This window comes from Siniperca chuatsi, linkage group LG2 (genome assembly GCF_020085105.1).
Source record: "Siniperca chuatsi isolate FFG_IHB_CAS linkage group LG2, ASM2008510v1, whole genome shotgun sequence".
Classification (NCBI taxonomy): domain Eukaryota; kingdom Metazoa; phylum Chordata; class Actinopteri; order Centrarchiformes; family Sinipercidae; genus Siniperca; species Siniperca chuatsi.
In genome coordinates, this window is record NC_058043.1 from 16,797,832 (window position 1) to 16,817,078 (window position 19,247).

General features: G+C 37.9%; 3 protein-coding genes across 6 annotated transcripts; all 3 read right to left on the reverse strand.

Moving 5' to 3' along the window:
- Nucleotides 1–5,062, reverse strand: abhd14a (abhydrolase domain containing 14A). Of its 2 annotated transcripts, none has more exons than XM_044165889.1 (5): nucleotides 4,674–5,062; nucleotides 3,550–3,722; nucleotides 3,151–3,266; nucleotides 2,114–2,349; nucleotides 1–966 (listed from the first exon to the last, which is right to left on the reverse strand). In XM_044165889.1, exons 2-5 carry the CDS (start codon nucleotides 3,714–3,716, stop codon nucleotides 784–786), a joined length of 702 nt encoding a protein of 233 aa, XP_044021824.1. In that variant the 5' UTR covers nucleotides 3,717–3,722; nucleotides 4,674–5,062; the 3' UTR covers nucleotides 1–783. The 2 variants fall into 2 exon arrangements, with proteins under 2 accessions (XP_044021824.1, XP_044021813.1); XM_044165878.1 differs by having other exon boundaries at nucleotides 3,550–3,830; nucleotides 4,674–5,061.
- A 730-nt stretch (nucleotides 5,063–5,792) lies between these two features.
- hyal2b (hyaluronidase 2b) lies at nucleotides 5,793–12,183 on the reverse strand. 2 transcript variants are annotated; one of them, XM_044166958.1, is made up of 4 exons: nucleotides 12,039–12,183; nucleotides 9,293–10,272; nucleotides 8,794–8,883; nucleotides 5,793–8,709 (listed from the first exon to the last, which is right to left on the reverse strand). In XM_044166958.1, exons 2-4 carry the CDS (start codon nucleotides 10,241–10,243, stop codon nucleotides 8,320–8,322), a joined length of 1,431 nt encoding a protein of 476 aa, XP_044022893.1. In that variant the 5' UTR covers nucleotides 10,244–10,272; nucleotides 12,039–12,183; the 3' UTR covers nucleotides 5,793–8,319. The 2 variants fall into 2 exon arrangements, with proteins under 2 accessions (XP_044022893.1, XP_044022885.1); XM_044166950.1 differs by lacking the exon at nucleotides 12,039–12,183 and adding an exon at nucleotides 10,888–11,089.
- A 3,671-nt stretch (nucleotides 12,184–15,854) lies between these two features.
- Nucleotides 15,855–19,247, reverse strand: tusc2b (tumor suppressor 2, mitochondrial calcium regulator b). 2 transcript variants are annotated; one of them, XM_044166972.1, is made up of 4 exons: nucleotides 19,092–19,247; nucleotides 17,982–18,220; nucleotides 16,723–16,843; nucleotides 15,855–16,623 (listed from the first exon to the last, which is right to left on the reverse strand). In XM_044166972.1, exons 2-4 carry the CDS (start codon nucleotides 18,128–18,130, stop codon nucleotides 16,555–16,557), a joined length of 339 nt encoding a protein of 112 aa, XP_044022907.1. In that variant the 5' UTR covers nucleotides 18,131–18,220; nucleotides 19,092–19,247; the 3' UTR covers nucleotides 15,855–16,554. The 2 variants fall into 2 exon arrangements, with proteins under 2 accessions (XP_044022907.1, XP_044022914.1); XM_044166979.1 differs by having other exon boundaries at nucleotides 17,982–18,203; nucleotides 19,092–19,240.

Here is a 19,247-nt window from a genome sequence, read left to right on the forward strand (position 1 = left end):
TCAATTTTTTGTTTTTATTTTAAGCTGTGCATATATCATATTTTAAGTTTGTTTTTAGCATGATTGTCCAAACTTATTGCAAATATATTATATATAACTTTATATTCATTATATAAACAAATGTGAGCTATTTGTTTGTCATTTTATATGGTCCATATTCTTTTATACATTTTTTTTTTTACAGTGTGTATCAATTTTGTTTGCTTTTGTTGAGAACAGCATGTGTTTTCTTGGAAGCTGTAATGGTTACCAGATCTTAATATACAAATATGTTTGTCGAATGTGAAGCCAACATAAGCTATTTAAACACAGGCACCTGCTACATTTGCATATTTACAGTAACCTACATGTCACCTACAAAAATGGCAACAGTGAATCAAACACATTCCATGTTTTTACATGCAAAGAGAGACATGAAACACATGAAACGAAAATCACCACTAAACAAGTCTGAAGCTATTTTTACAACAAGCTGAGCTGAACTACTCTGGTATGTTTGGGTGACACTATGGAAAACTGAAAAAATAACTATAATTTTTAATTTTGGAAACTGAAATACTGTATTGTTAACGATCACATTGTTAGGAGATTTTACATGCCATTTTTCATGTATTAAAATCTACTCCCATGCCAATGTTTTTTGCTTCGGGTGATGATAATATGAGAATAATGCTGATCTTAAAACTTTTTTAGCAAACTTGTCAACACATTAAACCACTGAATAGATGACTTGTGTTCCTCCTTCTTCTAATCTGTCTACCTCCTCTTCCTCCGCTACACGTCTCACTTCAGTTTGCTTAGGAAGTCGATCAATCCTTGGTGAAATTCTCTGGGTTTGTCCATGTAGCAGGCATGGCGAGCTCCCTCTAACTTTAACACAAAGTGATGTGGAAGTTGTATGAGGTTCTTGTGGGACTGAGCACCCAGATTTGTGTCCAGGGCTCCAAACACAATCAGAGTGGGAGTCTGAAAAGCACACAGGAGTGAGAAGTCAAAGAAAAAGACTATACAATGTAAAAACATTATCACATGTGCATAGACCAGTATCAATATACAGCTTTGCAAAAATACACACAGACTTCTGACATACTTATGGGCTAAACCTACTGTTATTGGCTAAATTGTTGCTGGCCTCTCGTATACGTAGTGAAGGTACTTTGTAAAGGTCCAAACGGTACAAAAATACACCATGTTTGGCTAACTTTCAAATATGACTGCGATTTATGATTTAGTTCCCACTTTCAGTTAATCTATTTATGTTCAATCAATCATTCAGTTTATAAAACATCAAAAAATACAAAAATAATAAATGGCCATCAAATGTTACAAAAGGCCAAAGTAATATCAAAGATGCTTACTTTATTTAACCAGTAGTCAGCAGCAATCACTCACAATAATAGTTATAACCAAGTTATAACCAGCAAATGTTTGGTATTTTAACTTGATAAATGACCAAAAGATGTATTGATTATTAACATAATTTATTAGTTTCCCCACAAATATTTCAACAATACTCAAAAGAAGGCAGATGTTGTTACTATACAAAGGTAACAAAATCTGCCAGCACCTCTAAAGCTCACTAATTAACACGTTATATCTTGTTTGTTTAATCCATACGAAAACCAAAGTGTGAAAACAACACTTTGTGGTTTCACGGAGGGTTATGTGCCAGACTATTTCTTTGCCGAGCCCAGAAACTTCCTGGGCCTGGCCTCATCTACCTCTAACCAATAAGTGTATTTCCCAAATTGTTGAACTATTCCTTTAAAATGACAAATTAAGTGAGACACAGCAAACCTGGTGTGTGCTGTACTTAATAGGTACTTGTAGGTTACATGATACATTCAAAATGCACAGATATTAGGAAGAACGGGCCCCCTAGTGGAATTAATGTAGCCGTGCCTCACTGGTGTGTAGTCCACATTAAAGGAACAGTTCATTGAAAAATGAAAAGTTAACGACCATCTAATAACTCTAATGTCTAGAGAAACACCAATGACGTTTGTTTACTCACATAACACACAACTAATGGCACGATTCCATTATGTCTGTGGTTTCCATTTGAATATATTAATCATCACAGTCACATCAACACAAGCTTTACCGCGCTCACCTCAATAGTTTGATACTGCTGTGTAGTGTAACTACGGGTCCCGACTGGTGCTATGGGAATGAAGCCATGTAGCTGAGCGCTGTTCTTCATGAGGAAGGGGATGGAATAATGTCCACTCATGGAGGGGCTCAAAAGCACAGCTGCCCTGACACCCAAAGACTCCATGAACCTTGAAAGGAGGTCCACCCGATTCTGGTCGGTCTTCAGAGCATCTGAGTCCGGCGATTTACCATACCCTCCAAGAAGAAGAAGAATTTGTAGAAGATTGTAGATTATTATTATTATTATTTTTAAATAAATGTAATTACAAAATGTGTGTACTCAGATGCTAAGACAACAGCCATTCACACCTGTGTGCTTTGAAATGTGTATGCAGTAGCTCTGGAATGTTTTCAGACTCATTCACCTTTTATATATATTTTTGTGTTTCAGACTTTATTGAAAAGCACACCAAGGCAGGTGTTTTGAGTTCTTCTGGCTGATTAGACATCTGCTTAGTTTGAAGTGGGGTAGAGCCGTGCTGGGATTTGCCTGAGGTCACCAAACTCCATGTACTAATTGTGCTGCTTCTGTCAACCCAAATTTAAGCCTTGTGGTCCATGTGAACAAAATGCAACACATGTTGCCAAAATGCAACCCGGCAAGTGAAAAGGTCTGAACACTGGTAAACCCAGTGTATACACCCCACGCATTGATAACACATGACAGTTTTCATATATTGCTAAAATAATATTTAGGAATATGTAAATTGTTAGTTTTTTCTAGTTCAGCGATGGGAAACAAGCCTCCCATGTGCCCTGTTCAGACCTCATCTATGTAAGAAAAAGACTACATTCAGATTAGGCAAAAAAAACAACAAAATAAAATGTATTTAAATGTATAAAATTTAAGTAATCCTGCTCTCTAAATTGAATCTGGTCCCCATAATTAATTAGTGTATAAGACCATACATATCACAATGATAATTTTTTGTATAATCCAGTTTTAAGTAATGTCATCATTATTTTCACTAACATTAGTGCTGATTATGTGCCTACCTGGCAGGTCCATCGCTAAGGCCTGATATCCATTAGTTGCCAGCAGGGCCATTGTACCGAGTTCTTCCCAGGTTTTGGATGTGAAGGCCTGGCCATGAAGAAGAACCACTTGCAGCCTGCAAAAAGAAATCATTTTGTTTTCCCATGACTTCTTAACAGTAGGTTTCTCAAGATTTTATAACTAGCACAGGCCTGGCAAATAAAGCATGTTAGAGCTGTATGTTAGCAGCACTGCCTGTGTTTGTAAGCATCTCAAACTTACCGACAGACCATGTCTCACTGTCTGGTGCGGAAAGACAACCAGACAACCAGACAACTGGTTTGGAAATAATAGTTACGAGGAAAAAGCACATTATCTCCCAAAATGTTCTAAGTAGGTCTCCACCTGTGTCAACTCACCTCGGCAATATCTGTCGTCCAGCTCCATCAACAGGTAAAGCTTCTCTGAAGAACAGTGGAGGGTCCCCTGGTAGCTGTCCGGTGCGAATAGACACGTTGATGGTTGGAAGCGGAGGAGGGGGGGTGGCCATCAGCCCAATTCTTTGAGCTTCAAGAGACGGCTCCATGCTGCCCTGGCGAATGGATGGCAGCAGCAGGTATAGCAGTAACGTGGCCAACAACACCAGGCCCAGAACAACAAGACGATTACGCAAGAAATTCATTTCGTCAAGATGAACGATCTAGGAAAAGTGTTAGACAGTGCATTTTCTGAGAGCCCATCATTTAGATACTATTCATATAATATTTGTTTGACAGCATACCTGCCTCTTATTTTCATAGGTTTAACCATTCCTATAGACATACTCAGCAGCTACATGGCTGAGATATGAGGAACAGGAACACAATCTTTCTGTAGACTGATGTCTCCAGATGTCAGCAATTTAACGTGATAATTAAATTTTTATCGTAACACATAGGAATGATAGCCAAAATCACACAAATAACATCCAGCAAAAAAACCCCTTATGTACCTAAAGGATTACTGCAGGGCAGTTCGACCTTGATTAGGTGAACAGGAAATGTCTTAAATTCTGCATGTGCATCTTAGAAAGAAAAATATTTGCTTAAAAGTGAAGGCTTCACTGGAGCACAGCTTAGTCCTTAGCAAATAAGGTAAATCCTGCAAATTGTCAAACACCATCCATTTCACCACAGCATTAAGTTGACAATGAACACTGCTCAAGGAGCTTGTTAAGGTCAACCTGAAAACAGTGCACTATATCGTGGTTGGTGATGTCAACCAGGTAAGTATGGTTTGACAATTTGGGACTGAATGTGGCTGTGCAGGGATACAGGTTGAATCCAGAAAAACCCAAGAGATGTGTTCAGTTAAATGAAACGTAACCTCCCAGGATGAAGGATGAAAAATCTGTATTAAGCTGACCAGTGTAATTTAGTCAAAATATGCATGAAAGCCAAGATTAGCTCGATGTGTCGCTCTTCTACTAGCTAAATCTCTGTACAATGGGACGGTGTGGGGGGAACAAGATGTATTAAGGATGAAGCACCAGAGGAAAACATACCAACACACAGGAGATAACTGTTAGACACGTTCACTGACAGAAGGACGAGGCTGTCTGCTTTATCGTCATGTCTTCTGCATTGCTGGTTGCCAGTGATGGGAAATGCTGCCGAAAGGCTTCGGGTCGATGCTGGTGGTAGCTAACGTTAGCTTTTCAGACTGAGAGGAGGTGCAGTGAGCCTGACGCTAGCTAGACTTTACTGACAAGAAACTACCTGCAGTCACCGTTTCTTGGACAGAAAATTTCCCATTAACCAAAAGTAAAGACTAGATAGAAACTGTCACACGAGCAAGTCGAAAAATGCAAAATAATTTTGATGAATGTGTGTCTGTTAGCTGTATATTAAATCTACCACGGACTAAACCATCTGTTCCTTGTCGGAGCATATTACGAGTTGCACAAAACAACACTAAGCAACATTACGCCATTTCCTGCTAAAACGATCAGAAAACAGTTAAAACTAATGCATATGCTATCCAGTGAAAATGTTTTGGTTTTACTGGGTTACTGGGTGTGCTTTTTGTAAAAATATGATGACATAAAAAACATTTTGAACTTTCCCCACACAAAGGAATAGAAATGTGCTGTTTGGTGAAGAATAGGATATCATATCTTATACATTGTCCACCTGCTTTTGATTTTTGGAAAGTACCACAATCATACCACAAAATTCTCAAACCATAAACCAAACTACAATGTATTTAATGCCACTTTTAGTTTCTATCTGGATACCCTGAAACACTGTATCAAATATTAAGTTTAACCCTTGAGCTTCATGACAGTACTAGTTTTTTACTGTCTTCTCTCTCATTCTTTAATATTTACTAGCTTTGATATCCACTTGGAATATCTTATGTCCTGTTTTCTCCTGTATCTTTGTTGTAAAATGCATACATCAGTATGAGTCATCAGTATATTGGATACAGCATAGCAAAATATTGTTGCACAAAGACTAAACCTGTGTTGTTAAATGGCTGGAACACCAACATTCACAGACCGCAGCAGTAGGTATATAAGGTGATGATGTCCCTGAAGTAGCAGAATCTTTTCTGCTTACAGATAAAACAAAAAATGCTCCCAGTAGGCAACAGTCTAAAGAAAATTACAGAAACATTCAAATTACTTTCAAATTCCTTTTTTAATAATCAAATTCTCTGATGTAAAAGTTGAAAATGAAATGTTAAATACAAAACATTAAAATCCTGTGCAACCCTTTAATTTTTTTTTCAGACTTTGTTTTGAACGACACAATCAAAACACTTTGGAAAAATAAGGCTTTTAAATTAAGGTAATTTCCTTATCAACAATGAAACGCTTCTAAAACAGAGAGGTGTAGTGGTACAAAAGTAAAAAAAACCCAAACAACTGTTCAAGCAAGTTGTGGGATGAACAAGATGTCATGTCAAATTAAAAACACACATTCACAACAGAAAAACAACAGTATGGTTCCTCTCTTTAACATATAGATTTATGGCCTACTATTGAAATGTAAATAGTGATCATTGGCATAAGCTTGTCAATAACAGTGGGGTCAAATTATCTGCAATATACATGAGTGACATGAGCGACTAGTGTGTTTTAAGACCTTGTTTTCACCAACATTAGTTAAATCTGATTACTTTGTTCAGCAATCTTTGCCCTCACTCTCTCTTACATCTTCAAAGATAATGACAAACTAAATAAAATGTTAGATCATTAATGCTACTGACTTAAAGGAAAGGAAAGTATAACAATCATAACACTCATTTGTTTTCAGACAAGATTCACAGTGAACACATCTCTATCATGACGCATTAAATGGAAAAACGCCATAATATAGTGTAATGTACTGACTGTATGCAGGTTTCTGTATCCAGCAACAGAACACAAGTTCACTTCATGTACATGGAATAAAGCCAGATCCACCTCAACATAAAATTAGTTGTTAGTTAAAGTGCAGAATTTCAAAAGTTTGTAGCATACATTAAAAGTTCTACTGCAATACTATTGGTGTGATTGGTGTGAGTTTGTGAAAAACAGTAAAACCTACCACCTGCCTGCTGGTATCAAAACTCATTTTAGGTAGTATGGTGGAGTTTAAAATACATTTTACATAACAGTAGCTAAATACTGCTGTATACTTTTTTGAGCAGACTGCCATACAGAGTAAATACAGAAGCTACTGTATACATTTGAAACTGCTCAGCTAGCTTCAGTCTAGCAATTATATTTACTTTGATATGAAGATGTAGCTACAGTAGCTGCTATCAACACAGTGTCACTTGCAGGAACTCCGACACAAGCTGTAGTGCAAGCAAGTCAAACTACACACTAAACGTACATAAGTACTAAGTAACAGTCAAACTTTTTTTTAAAGATAAACACAAACATTTTCAAAATAATTTCTTATTTTGGTTAGTAAAGAATTGTGGTATAATGGAAAATAAACTTATTTTTGGCATTTCTGTAATACAATTGCTTGTTGTTTCTTGCTGTCTGTTCTCATGATATTAACAAGAAATTGGCAAAAGATATATTACCTGGAGGCTGAAAATAAGTTTTTTTGACATGAAGACAACTTGTTTTCACAATGACATCCACGTAAATTAGATTACACGATTTGCAAATAAACACTAACATTTATCTTTTCTTTACAGGTCTGTCCACACTTTCCTTTTGTATACATTGTCCTTGTTAATTAAAAATTAAAAAAAACTGGTAGGCATTTGTAGTTAATATTGGTATAAAGCACTGTGCCCAGCAGAGGCTGAGATGAACATTGCTGTGAAAACCTCAATAATCACAACTTGTAAACAAAGGCAACCATAAAGGAAAGAGCATTTCATAGCCCAGTTAAGGCACAATTTTGAACTGAAACAGGCAGGTCCAGCCATGTTGTTTCTATTAGCCAAAGAGATTTAAGACATTTGTTCTAATTTATCACCTTCTGGCATAATTCACTATTTATATTTCATTCAAGAGGCTATATGTCATAACACGTAACAGCCTGATCCATCAACAGATACAAACTGTTTTGTATAAATGGGCAGCAATATGCAAATGCGGAATATCGGAAGGTCTTTTGTTGTAACATCAACAACTATAATTTCATATCAATCAATACTATATGTCGCTGGGCATCAATTGTACCTTTCTTACACTTTTTTTGCTCAAGCCTCATGTTCTGTTGTTGTGTCCATCACAAAAAATAGATAAATCCAAAAACTTTTAGGTTAAGCAGTTCTTTTTTCATAAAGCATTTTATCAGTCCCACAATTACATTGTAGTCCCATTGAATGTGGTGTGATAGTATACAGTATCTCCTCATCTGGAGGTCAGGGTGAGAATGGATTATGGCAGTTTTGACATCATTTGATATAAGTTAATACCCAGTTGCAATATTGATGGATGGACATCAGTTCCATGAGGTGGTCCTGAGGTTGGAGCTCTGCCAGTTTGTCAGACACAAATATTCCTGTCAGATGGCGTCTGTGTGCTGGAGATAAAAAATCTCCTGTCATACTGGGAGATCTTTGATGACAGGACTGACTGTCTGCTGCTGTCAACGCACCAAAATCACTAGTGCACAGAAACGTACCACCTTTATGTCGAACTGTCCTTTTCCAGGCTGGCAGAAGCAGTGAATAGTTTGGGCTTCTCAGTTTCCTCAGTGTAGCAGAGTGAGGAGTCCTAGTGGGAGTAAAAGGCAAAGGGGCCAGGTGCCTAAGACAGAGGAGGCTTTATTCTGCCCTTTTTCTTTCTGAGCACAGGCTTCACCCCTGTACCCACTGTAGCATTGGCACTGGAAGTGTGTGTGGAAAAGAGCCAGCTCGGCTTGGCCAGGCACGCCTGTAACCTTCAGCCGGCCACCCTGACTGGTGATGCTGTGTGTTAAGGGGCTGAGATGCAGGTACACATCATTGTCTGGTATTTTGCGCAGACAGCGGCCATGGGATTTGCACACCTCCTGACTGCACTGTTCTGCTGCTGTAGACACATTGAGCAGGTACCGGCGCAGCGGTCCCTGAAGATACTCATTTAGGGTGGAGCAATTGGCCTGCAGGCAAAAAAAAAGGGATGTTAAGAATTTTGAATACTAGGCTATTCAGCATCAAATGAGCAGAGAGGGTGTGACACTTACACGGCTGTTTGCATAGGAAGTGTCCCCCCAGAAGATTACACCTGCAGCTCCAAGAGCAACACTCTCACCAATGGTGGAGACCAAATCTGTCTAAAAACATTTACACAAACAGTTCAGTAGTGTACCATACAATGAAGGAAATATCACACAGAAAAATATATTTTAGTACATTTGAATTCCACTAAAGTCAATATAAATGAATAAATGTCAATTTAAATAGTAACTAAGCTAATACATATTTAATAAACTATGATGTTAACCTGTATACTGTAACCTTCTCATGGCAGGGACAGTGATGTTATTATAGTGTCAAGCTTGTTTAATAAATGTTGTTGATTGCACTAATTTCATTGACTTTTTTATATCCATCAGCAATGTGTGGTCTCCTGGCAACTGCATCCTCCCATCCAATGGTTAAATATAATAAGTGAACTCCTAAATAACATAGCAAATGTACAAGCCTCTTGCACTTGATGAATTGTTGCTCTAGCCAACTAACCTCAGTTAGGGGGGTCATCTGATTGATGTAAGTAGGGCGGGTATAAACAAAAACAGGACGTGCTAATCCATCCCCAACAGATGCCAGGCGCATCGCCTCCTTTACCCTGTTTCGGACAAAGAAGCGGCCATAATTTGTAGAGCTTAGTACAGAGCCCATGTATAGAGACGGGAAGAATGCTGTACTTTCCATCCACAACCAGTTAAGTTGGTCATTGCGGTCCATCTCCACATCAGGACAGCGGCCTGTGTAGTTCTTCAGGCCACTCCTGTAGTCATGGTTGTAACAATCTGGAAACAGGTAGAAGCCCCACAGTTGATTGGGCCTCGAATTCTTGGCAAGTTTCAGAGTCTCCAGCATGAATTTGCGAGCTGATAGCTCAAATTCCTGCTGTGCAACTTTCACCACTTGTTCTGGGGTCCACTTAGGATTCTTTTTGGCCACCATTTCACGGGATTTAATTCGATAGATATCTTTAATATCCCAATTTCGGATCCACAATGGGCGCCACTCCTCCCAGTCAAGAACAGCCAAACCTTTTGCCTCTGGCTCACGTATATATTTTTGCAAACCTTCAGACATCTTTTCATAGTGCTGAGTGAGGCTGGCAAGCTGTGGAAGGCCTCCATTCACTGCAATTCCACCACGCTCATAATAGGGATACAACCCAAGACGCTCCTTATAGAAAATTGTAAGGTTCTGCCGGACAAAGCCCTCATTGGGGGATGCCACAATGTCAAACTGGTCCAAAGATAAAGTTACACCATGTCGTGGGACACACTCTTCTGTTGGGGCATTCCAGGCAAGAAGAACTGGCTTCTGGGAATATAATGGCCATCTTGTCTGCTTTATATCTGCTGAACACAAGACTGTCCATGACGTAAACAGAGTCAGAAGCAACCAAGGCAGCTGGCCAGCTGTGGTGAAGAGAGAGTGAAATACAGCCTCCATGGTCAGTGCTCACCTTCTCTCCTCTTCCTCTTGAAAAGAAAAACAAAGCAGTTTTGTTAAATTAAGCCAAAAATAAAACCTAAAACCAAAAAAATTGTTCCAAATATCTCCACAGATGATTCAGAAAACTGAACATTTTTCTAATGATATCACAAATATTAAATCTGTACTGTACTTTCAGGTAATATTTTAGAGTTGCAGGTATAGTAAAAGCAACATGATCTCATAGGTAGACTGAGTTTCAGTGAGCAACTCTAAAATGTGATAATAAATATTGTTGTGATAACGTTACAACGTTAAGAGTACCTATGACATGTCTATGGTAGATTACTAGAAACCGCTTATTACCAAGTATGGCTAATAGCAGTCAACTTCCTGTTTGATTGACGTTACATTAAATAATTTTTCTTCGGAAGTCAGTTTTGATAAGAAAGTTTCATGTTGGTTAGAGTGTAATGTAAAGCAAAAACTAATGAAGACGCCTACTTTTAACATTTAACTGCTGTTCTCTCGGACTACTTTAAACGTCTTCCGTCCACTAACTAAGTTAACGTAACTTAGCCAAATTAGCTCAAAGTTTCATTGAAATTGACAAATGTGCTAAGTTAGCTAACGTGTGGTTTCTTCTTCCTGTCCAGTCTGACCTGTTCCGATGAAGCTGAGGACACGGGCTTATTCCTCTCATGTAACCGTCAGATAAATTGCTTTTCCACTGCCCTGCCATGTGAAAAATGACAGTCATAGTCCGTTCAATCCATGTTGATGATTAACAAATTTGCCAGCTAAAGCTAACAGAAATTATGGCAGGAGTGATGATGACGGGTAAGACGTTGAGCAACAATAGTTCAGTGTATTGACTTCCTGGGTAGGGGGGATTTGAATTTATGAAACACATAATTTGTCTTGTTTTGTCATTTGTAATAATAAAGCATGGGGTTTTAGTTTAAAACGACTATTATTTAACACTTAACCATGTTCATAACCTCGTCTGGCATAGATGTGAGGGTAACATTACATCCCAGTGCCGCTCACCCCCCCTTGAATACAGACCAAAGTAGTCTGTTCTTCAAGTTCTGCTCTGAATTGACTGTAGAGGAAAGTTTCATTCATAAGACCAAATGTGAAACAGATTCCTCACACGGTTAAATGTTTGACGGCTGTTGTATTTTGTTCCTACTATGAAGCCTATTTTAGCAAGATTTAATTGACTACAGTGTAAAAAGTTACAACCTAAATTGTTATAGTGTAAAAAGTTTCAATGAATGAATGAATGGGGCACTAGACAGGTTCTTTTGTTTATTTTTGTAAATATATATTGGCATTCATCAAAAGCAGGTGGACCCAACCAGCTTTCAGAGACAATGTCCTCACCAAATTTTATTTGTATTTTCTGTGACCATAAGCATTGCATAGACTGAGTTAAACTGTAGATGGTTTGGGTACTTAAAATAAGCTTTCAGGCCATCATTTATAAAATCTCCAGGCTAATTGCATCTTTCTCAGAGTAGGCATGATTGTAGTATTAAAACGTTGGTAATGGCAGTGTTTTGGAATAGAATCAGATTTGTATCTTGCATCTGTTCTGAGGAGAGTCACTTTGTCTAAAAAGCTGTCAGGCTCTTCTTCTATACATTTGAGCTTGAATATGAGCTTGCTCTGAATGGTAACAAATGTAATCTCACTGTGCAAGAAACATTTATTTTTTATGTTAATACATCAAACATTAAAAAGTCTTTTTAAAAAAAAACATAATAATACGTTAAATCTCATGGTGTGTCCAAATAATGTCTCTTACCAGCAACCTTTTCCTCTCTAATCTCTGGATGAAAGTAGTCCAATCAAGCTGTTCGAGTTGCATACAGGTCAAGCTTGTTATTCTGCTCCATTATCATAGTCTAGAGACAAAAGCAGTTGTTTGTTCTGTGTTGAAATCCACCCCTAACTGGTATTAAAATATCCAGCAGACTCCACCTCACATGTGCAAAACACCTCACCATAGGATTTTTGCTTACTTTGCCTTTTAAATAGGGGGAGTTTCTTTCTTTGCCTGCTTCTCTGACATCATCAAATTCAAATCTATGTGTAAACATTGTTCTGATTTTAATGACAGGGCACACAAAATTTTTCAAGGTCAGTGTTAGGCATTATAGCTTTTTTACCAGAAGTCAGTTTAAATTAAGACTTTGAAAGTTCCAAAGCAGTAGAGAGAACAGTAAATAGATTTTACTATCATGATTCAACTGAAGCTGAAGCATTTGAAACCAATTCAAAGCTGAGACAGGATTTCTGCCGGATATGGCTTACGCACGATCCTCAAGTGTAAAGTTTGCTTGGGTAAACCACACACACACACTTGGGATTTGCTATGAAGGCTTTAGAATCCTTTATGAAGATTTTGGCACTCCAAAACAAATTTCTGAGTATCAAGTAGTCTATGTGTTAAAACATGTGTTCATCATTATAGCTACACGCTTGTGAGCTGTGAGCATCATGGTAAGTGATGTCACAATAACAGTTTTACTGTGACAGTTACAGACACATCAGCTGCTTTTATAAGATTTTTTATTTTATGAGATTAGTATTTGGTGGCAGGTTCTCACTGTAGACTGGTAGTAAACTCAGGTTTAGCAGCTGAAAGCAGCTAAAAAAGTGATTTCAAATAAATGGCGTGAGCTTTTGTTTTGAAACACTAGGTTGTTTGTCTGTTATGTGTGTAAAGAGAGATCTTACATAACGGCCATCAAATTGTCTCTAAAAGTTATTACCACAGATGTGAAGGTCAACATGAATTTAAAGAATCCTGATGCCACCAAGTAACATCACCATATAGGGACTTATTGTAGATGCCAATACTCTAAGAGCTGAGACGATAAACATGACTCAAAGCTGCTTTTGTTGAACTAAATGGGGTCATTGTACCTCTGAGAGTTAATGGATTACTTCAAATATATATTTTGTAAGAGACAGTATCTGTTTGCACAGATACAGCTAATAAAACATATATGTGCTTATATTGACAAAGCCTGTATCTTCACACACAATTGACCTCATTGCCCCATTATTACCTTTTTCAAATACACTCTCAGACCTCATAACTAATAGATTCCTCTTCTGAAGACAGTTCCCTCAGAGTACTTAGAGAAAACAGCAAAGTTATCCTAAATTATTCTTGATTTCTTTGATGTTGTTTCCAGAGTGAAACAAGTACACAAGTGAATGGCAATCATTTCATGTTTAGAAAAAGACCACAATACCAATCACAGTAATCCACCCTCATAAAGGAATATTCTGGTTTGCTTACGTTGTTGTTTCCAAGAAGCTGGCCCAGTAAGTCATGCACAGTCATGTCTCTTGAATTCTGATATAGGGTTATGATCTAGCTTCCTATAAAACTTTGAATTACTGAGTTGGTTTTGGATTTCCTTGTCATAAGTCTCACGTTTTGGGACGACAATGGCACCACCCTTATCAGATTGGACTCTATCGACTGTTTCAGATCATTATGGTGAAGTTGGTGTGGTGGTGCTGTGGTTATCTGAGCTATTTTTTTTTTTTTTTTTACCTTGATTGGTATTGTGGTCTTTTTCTAAACATGAAATGATTGCCATTCAATATGACTTGTGTACTTGGTTTACTCCAGATTTCATATGTTGTTCCCCTCCTTTGTGAATATTCTTGGGCTGGATATTGTAGATTCCTGTTCCTAAATGTTTTAGGGACATCCTATTATGCGCCTCTATCTAGATAGCCATATGGAAGATATGATGACTACTGGCCTGATGTTATTCTTGTGTGCTATAAGGATCTTACATATGTTTATGTATTGCTTTATGTCTCACTGGTATCATCATGTGAGTATCAGATGATCAGAGCATGTGTATTTAAAGATGGCATCTCTGTATGTATAACTAAGTCTGAAGAAGAGCGTTAGCTTGAAATGTCGCTTGTGGATGTGCCAATAAATTGCACTAAAGGGAGCTACAGTGTGTGGACCCTTTTTCATGTTTTCATTGGTGTCTTCTATTGGTCCAGCAAATGCTTTAAATGGTATTTGGATGTGTGCAAATAAGAATGTAGAATAATTCACACATTATTTTTAATGATAAGGTAAAAGATGGTTCCTGCAAATACCTTACTTTGTGATTTTATATCTTAAAATGTGCCCAGACTTGTGTCAGCAGAGCCAGAGAATGGGTGGTTTTGCTGAGTCAAATCTTACTCCAATCCAATACTGCAGTTCACCTCATGGCCTTGCATATTATTACAGCTTTGTGAAAGTAAACAAAAAGTAATTGTACTGCCATGTCTCCCCAGACTCAGCTGAAAAAGGTACATGTCCAGAGGTTTAAAAAAAAAAAGCACAAAGACTTGTGTAGAGTAAAATCATTTCATGGAAGCAATAAAGTGGAGTGGATTTTGGCACAGCCATCTTTATCCTCTAAGGAGAACAATATTGGACAGCTTTGTAGAAAACCCTTTCCCATGGAGACTGCATTGATGACCTTCTCTTCTCTCTGAACTCCATCCATCCCTCATTAGCAGACACACATACACACACTTCCCCTCCCAATAATGGTTTGCCTTTGCAATTTCCTATGCAGGTGGCTAAGTTCATCGCAGGTGGAGGTCAGGAGCATTATTTCCACTACATGGGTGAACAGGTCCTGTCAGTTCATTTTAGTGTTACAACTTTTGCCAAAAAGCTGAATTCTCTATCATTATAAAAGATTATTTGACAAATAGCTCTTATAAGCTTGCCAAATAATTGTTATATAAAGACTGGCAAGCCACATTTGACTCTGATGCAAAGAGATTTCCTCCTGTAACTTCCTTCATCTTAGCATTTCATTTTGGATTGCAAATTACTAGTGGTCCCATAAACACAACTCCAGATGGAGGTAGCATTACACAGGTTATGGAAAAAATGATTTTATCAGAAATATTTGTCCAAACAGTCTTCAAACTTTGTAAATGTCTTCTATATATTCATCTTCAGGAACTTCCAATTATTTAAATCCCTACATAACATAATCTGATGATTAAAATTAAATTGTCATTATTACATGGTATTAAATTCACTCAGCAGAATATGGCGTCCATCAAGATACTGAGTTCATGACTCCAAGTCCTGTTAAAGCCACTGATTTAGTTTCCCACCATACAGATCTAACTTCCTAGACCTAAGAATGGTTCTTCAGGTCATGTCATTACAGGCAGTCACAGTATATTATGGGGGAGAATGTAACAATTGGAAAAAAAAACCTCCTAGTGTAAGTGAACACTGGGTTAAAAATATTTTCAGAAATTATATATAAAAAAACAAACTGGAATCAACCACTGAAATACCTACCATGTGTAACTTTTCAGTTGTAGAATGTGAAACACTCCCTCAGGTTACTAAAACTCCTTAATTCCCAGAAAAATTACCGCCTCAACATGACCTCAGTAGCCTCAGGTCGCTACGGCCTGGTGTCTATTTCAGCACCTTCATATGTTCAGTTTTTATAGGTAATGATCGTTCCTCTTTAATCTTGACAGCTTGTGAAGAAAAAAGCACTTTAATATGCTGTTTAACTATAATGTATTGATATAAAAAAGTACCATGACACAGTTTAGCATTTCAAATTGTAATTAAAAAACAGTTATAATAAATTAAAAGTGAAACATAATATGCCAAAGCAGCAAAGGAAACAACAGGATCTCTTACTAGACTCACTGCTGCTGTGTACATGTGTGGCTCTGAGGTCATTGAAGCCAGTCCATCCAACATTATAATATGACATTAATCCACTTTAGATTTTGTGGGCCACTGATTGTCAACTCCCTAGGCTATTACCAATAAGCAGATCCTGTTCCATGCATAATAAAGCAAGTCATGATGGTGTCAAAAATTAAAGTGTGCACTTTCCCGCTCTAGATATGACCGTGACAGAGGGAAGAACTGCTTACATTCCCCTTCAACTCCTCAAGTTCAATTAATCATACCAGGAAACAAGCAATAAATACAGGACTCTGTCATATTTCATCCCGTATCTGCACACACATTCACACTTACATGCACACAAACCATGATCTGTAAACTTGGCCCCCTTCTAGATCCCCATTGGTGACTTATTCTGTGTCTAACTGCACACAAGCCAAAAACAGATCACATGCAGGGGCTCAGCACACATTGCATCAGCCTGTCTACATTAAGGGCATCAAATATATCAAGAGATCATGTTTTTTAAAAGGTGGTTCAGGCTTCCAGCTGTAGGGGAAACCACAGGACGGAGTTGACGGAGTGGCTAGTCTGAGATGCTCCTCAGACATCACCAGGCTTCACAGAGGACAACTGGGAAATCTACATGGATGCAAGGATGGTCCAGCTTTATAATTCCCTGGAAGCACACAAAAGAGATTAAAATTATTTGGACTGATAATACAGAGAACTACTGCTGGTGGGTAAAGCTTTATTTTAGCGATTATAATTTTCTCACCTGAGGTGTTAGGTTTTTTTGAATCCTCTTCAGCTTGGCTTTTTTCCGTCCATTTTTTGTCACAATTGTCTCTTCATAGAACTCATGGGCCAAGTCGCCATCTTCATCAAAGTACATAGAGCTGCAGCAGAGAGACAAAATGAATTATCCATAATCACACAATCTAGCGAATAACAAACATTATTTTCCCACATACTGTATTTGGTATTACACAAACAGAAAGACAAACGTTAATGAGAAAGCCACTAAAGAATACACAACCACAACAAAAAAGTGGTTTTAGGGTGTCCACAAGCATGTGAGCCTTAACTGCTTAGTTTGCTTATGCCTTGGCTCCGTCAGGGAACCTTTGTACATTACAATGTTTAATTTACCTAAAACAGTGTAAGAAATCAAAACATCTAGTCAGCTGTCTTCCTGTGGGTAAAAAGTCTGGTTTTGAAAAGTCAGGGGAGTACGGTAAGCAAATAACAGCTCAGTGTAACAGTGTATAAGAGGGCAGCAAAGACCAAAACAGATCTGCTACAGCAGCAGAACACTATGCTTCTGTCCACTCCTGTCAAATTAAAACGAGGGGAATGAAATGAAATTGAAGGAATAGATATCACCTGATCTGACAAATCATGGTTTATGGTATAATATGCCAGAAGATGGGTCAGAATTGTTGCGTGAATTTATGGCTCCATCTTGCCCAGTGTCAACAACACAGGCTGAATGTGAATGTTTGGAAATATTTTCTATGCAAACACAGGTACATCTCTTAATGGCCAGTCTTTTTTAAAACTTTTTTTTTTCAAATGATCAGATAATACACCATTCTCGAGCTGTTTCCAAGAACATTAGTCACATTGGTTTACTCCAACAGCCTTCTTCATACCCATATTAAAGCCCACTAGTACACCTTTTTAGGTGAGGTTGGGTGGGACGTTTGAAGCATGTACTATATGTATGCATTTCCACATTGGCAGGAACTGAGAGATGTCATCACATCAATATGGAGCTATTATTCTGAGGAACATCCTGGACGCAAAGGGGACAGGGACCTCGAGTTAATCCAAAAACTATAAACTCCTAATTAATAACTGAATACAGTAAACAAAAAATATCTGCTATTACTAGGAATTAAGAGGAATATCAATATGAGTATTCATGTTGTAAGATATGATTTTTAGAACAGCTCAGTATATGAGTCTATCAGTCTGCCATAATACCTGAAAAAAAGTATGATGGAGGCTACATGCTGCTGATGCTGTATTTACCTTCGTCTAGTCAAAACAAAAGGTGTTACACTTTGGAAACTTCGAACTCTCGCCAGTGACTGCTCGTTTCCATCTTTGGTTGGATCGTCCGTACTACCTGAGCCAGAAAAAGGCCAAAATCCTTTGGATTTGGAGCCGCTACCACCCATCTTCAGCTGCAGCACATTATTTTCTTGGGTCACAGGACTGCCAGTAGTGTTATTGTAACAGATGAAATGTGCCCTATCAGAGTATGAAACCTATGAAAAGTGACACATGAAAGTCATTATATATATATATATATATATATATATATATATATATATATATATATATATATATAAACACAAGCAAAAAATGTTTACAATTAACATACTATTTTAGATTATACAAGTTAGTTACATATTTATTGCTGATCCTGAGACCCCAGAAAAGTGGCCCCACGGACATATTTAACCTTAAATATGAACAAGAAAGCAGATGGGCTATACTATACTACACGTGAATTTGCATTTATAGCCAGTGCAAAAAGATACTGTAGAAGCCAGTTTTTGTTAATCACATCTTGCTTGTGGCTAACATAGAAGACACAGAGAAGAGGACAAAGCCCAGACTGATGTGCAGTCCAGTTAGGTTATAATTCGAGTCATATGACCTATGTCCATCCAGCCATATGTCAGAATATAGCAGGCCAGTTACATGACAGTGCAACATTATATTAAGAAAGTCCTGCCAGCGTCACAAACCTGACCACCCTTCTATGTCCTACTATACAATCAGGTGAAATTAGTATTTGAAAATAAGAAAATGCTGAATAACGTTAGTCAGCTCCGTTTAGAGTCTACATGGCTCGGTAACATTAGCTAGCTTATCTGGGTAGGACAGCTAATTTAGCTTTGACGAAATTGGTCCTGCTTGCGTTAGTTGCTGTGGCTGTTATGTCACTTTATATCCTAGCTGCTAACATTGCCATTAACTAAAGACAGTTAGCACTAGCATTACTAGCATTAGCCAGGTCAACATGTTTCTATCTGGTTTACAAAGTCACGTTTACTGACGCTGCCAAATGCTAACGTTAGATGGTTTCATAACTGGCGTTTGTCGCTTCAGCTTAGCTAGTGGAAAACATACCTAAAGTGGGGTTTGGTGTGTTCGCAGGTATGAAATGTTCTCTGATGAATTTGTCTTGGTGGGTCGCTAAATCTGTACAGGAAAAGACCTCATAAACACACGCTAGCTGTTTATGCTAACTAACGTTACTGGTTTCTCCTTCTCCGTACTTTTCTC

What these genes read in the sequence shown, in the direction of transcription:
- tusc2b (XM_044166972.1), bottom strand. Translation starts at nt 18,130, where the DNA reads ATGGGTGGTAGCGGCTCCAAATCCAAAGGATTTTGGCCTTTTTCTGGC. An exon ending in TTTGTTTTGACTAGACGAAG is followed by an intron (nt 16,844 to 17,981) that starts GTAAATACAGCA and finishes TCTCTGCTGCAG; the next exon opens with CTCTATGTACTTTGATGAAG. An exon ending in AAAAAAACCTAACACCTCAG is followed by an intron (nt 16,624 to 16,722) that starts GTGAGAAAATTA and finishes GTGTGCTTCCAG; the next exon opens with GGAATTATAAAGCTGGACCA.
- hyal2b (XM_044166958.1), bottom strand. Translation starts at nt 10,243, where the DNA reads ATGGAGGCTGTATTTCACTCTCTCTTCACCACAGCTGGCCAGCTGCCT. An exon ending in AGATGACCCCCCTAACTGAG is followed by an intron (nt 8,884 to 9,292) that starts GTTAGTTGGCTA and finishes AAATGTTTTTAG; the next exon opens with ACAGATTTGGTCTCCACCAT. An exon ending in CTTCCTATGCAAACAGCCGT is followed by an intron (nt 8,710 to 8,793) that starts GTAAGTGTCACA and finishes TTTTGCCTGCAG; the next exon opens with GCCAATTGCTCCACCCTAAA.
- abhd14a (XM_044165878.1), bottom strand. Translation starts at nt 3,812, where the DNA reads ATGAATTTCTTGCGTAATCGTCTTGTTGTTCTGGGCCTGGTGTTGTTG. An exon ending in CTTAGCGATGGACCTGCCAG is followed by an intron (nt 2,350 to 3,150) that starts GTAGGCACATAA and finishes TTCTTCTTGGAG; the next exon opens with GGTATGGTAAATCGCCGGAC. An exon ending in AGCAGTATCAAACTATTGAG is followed by an intron (nt 967 to 2,113) that starts GTGAGCGCGGTA and finishes TGTGCTTTTCAG; the next exon opens with ACTCCCACTCTGATTGTGTT.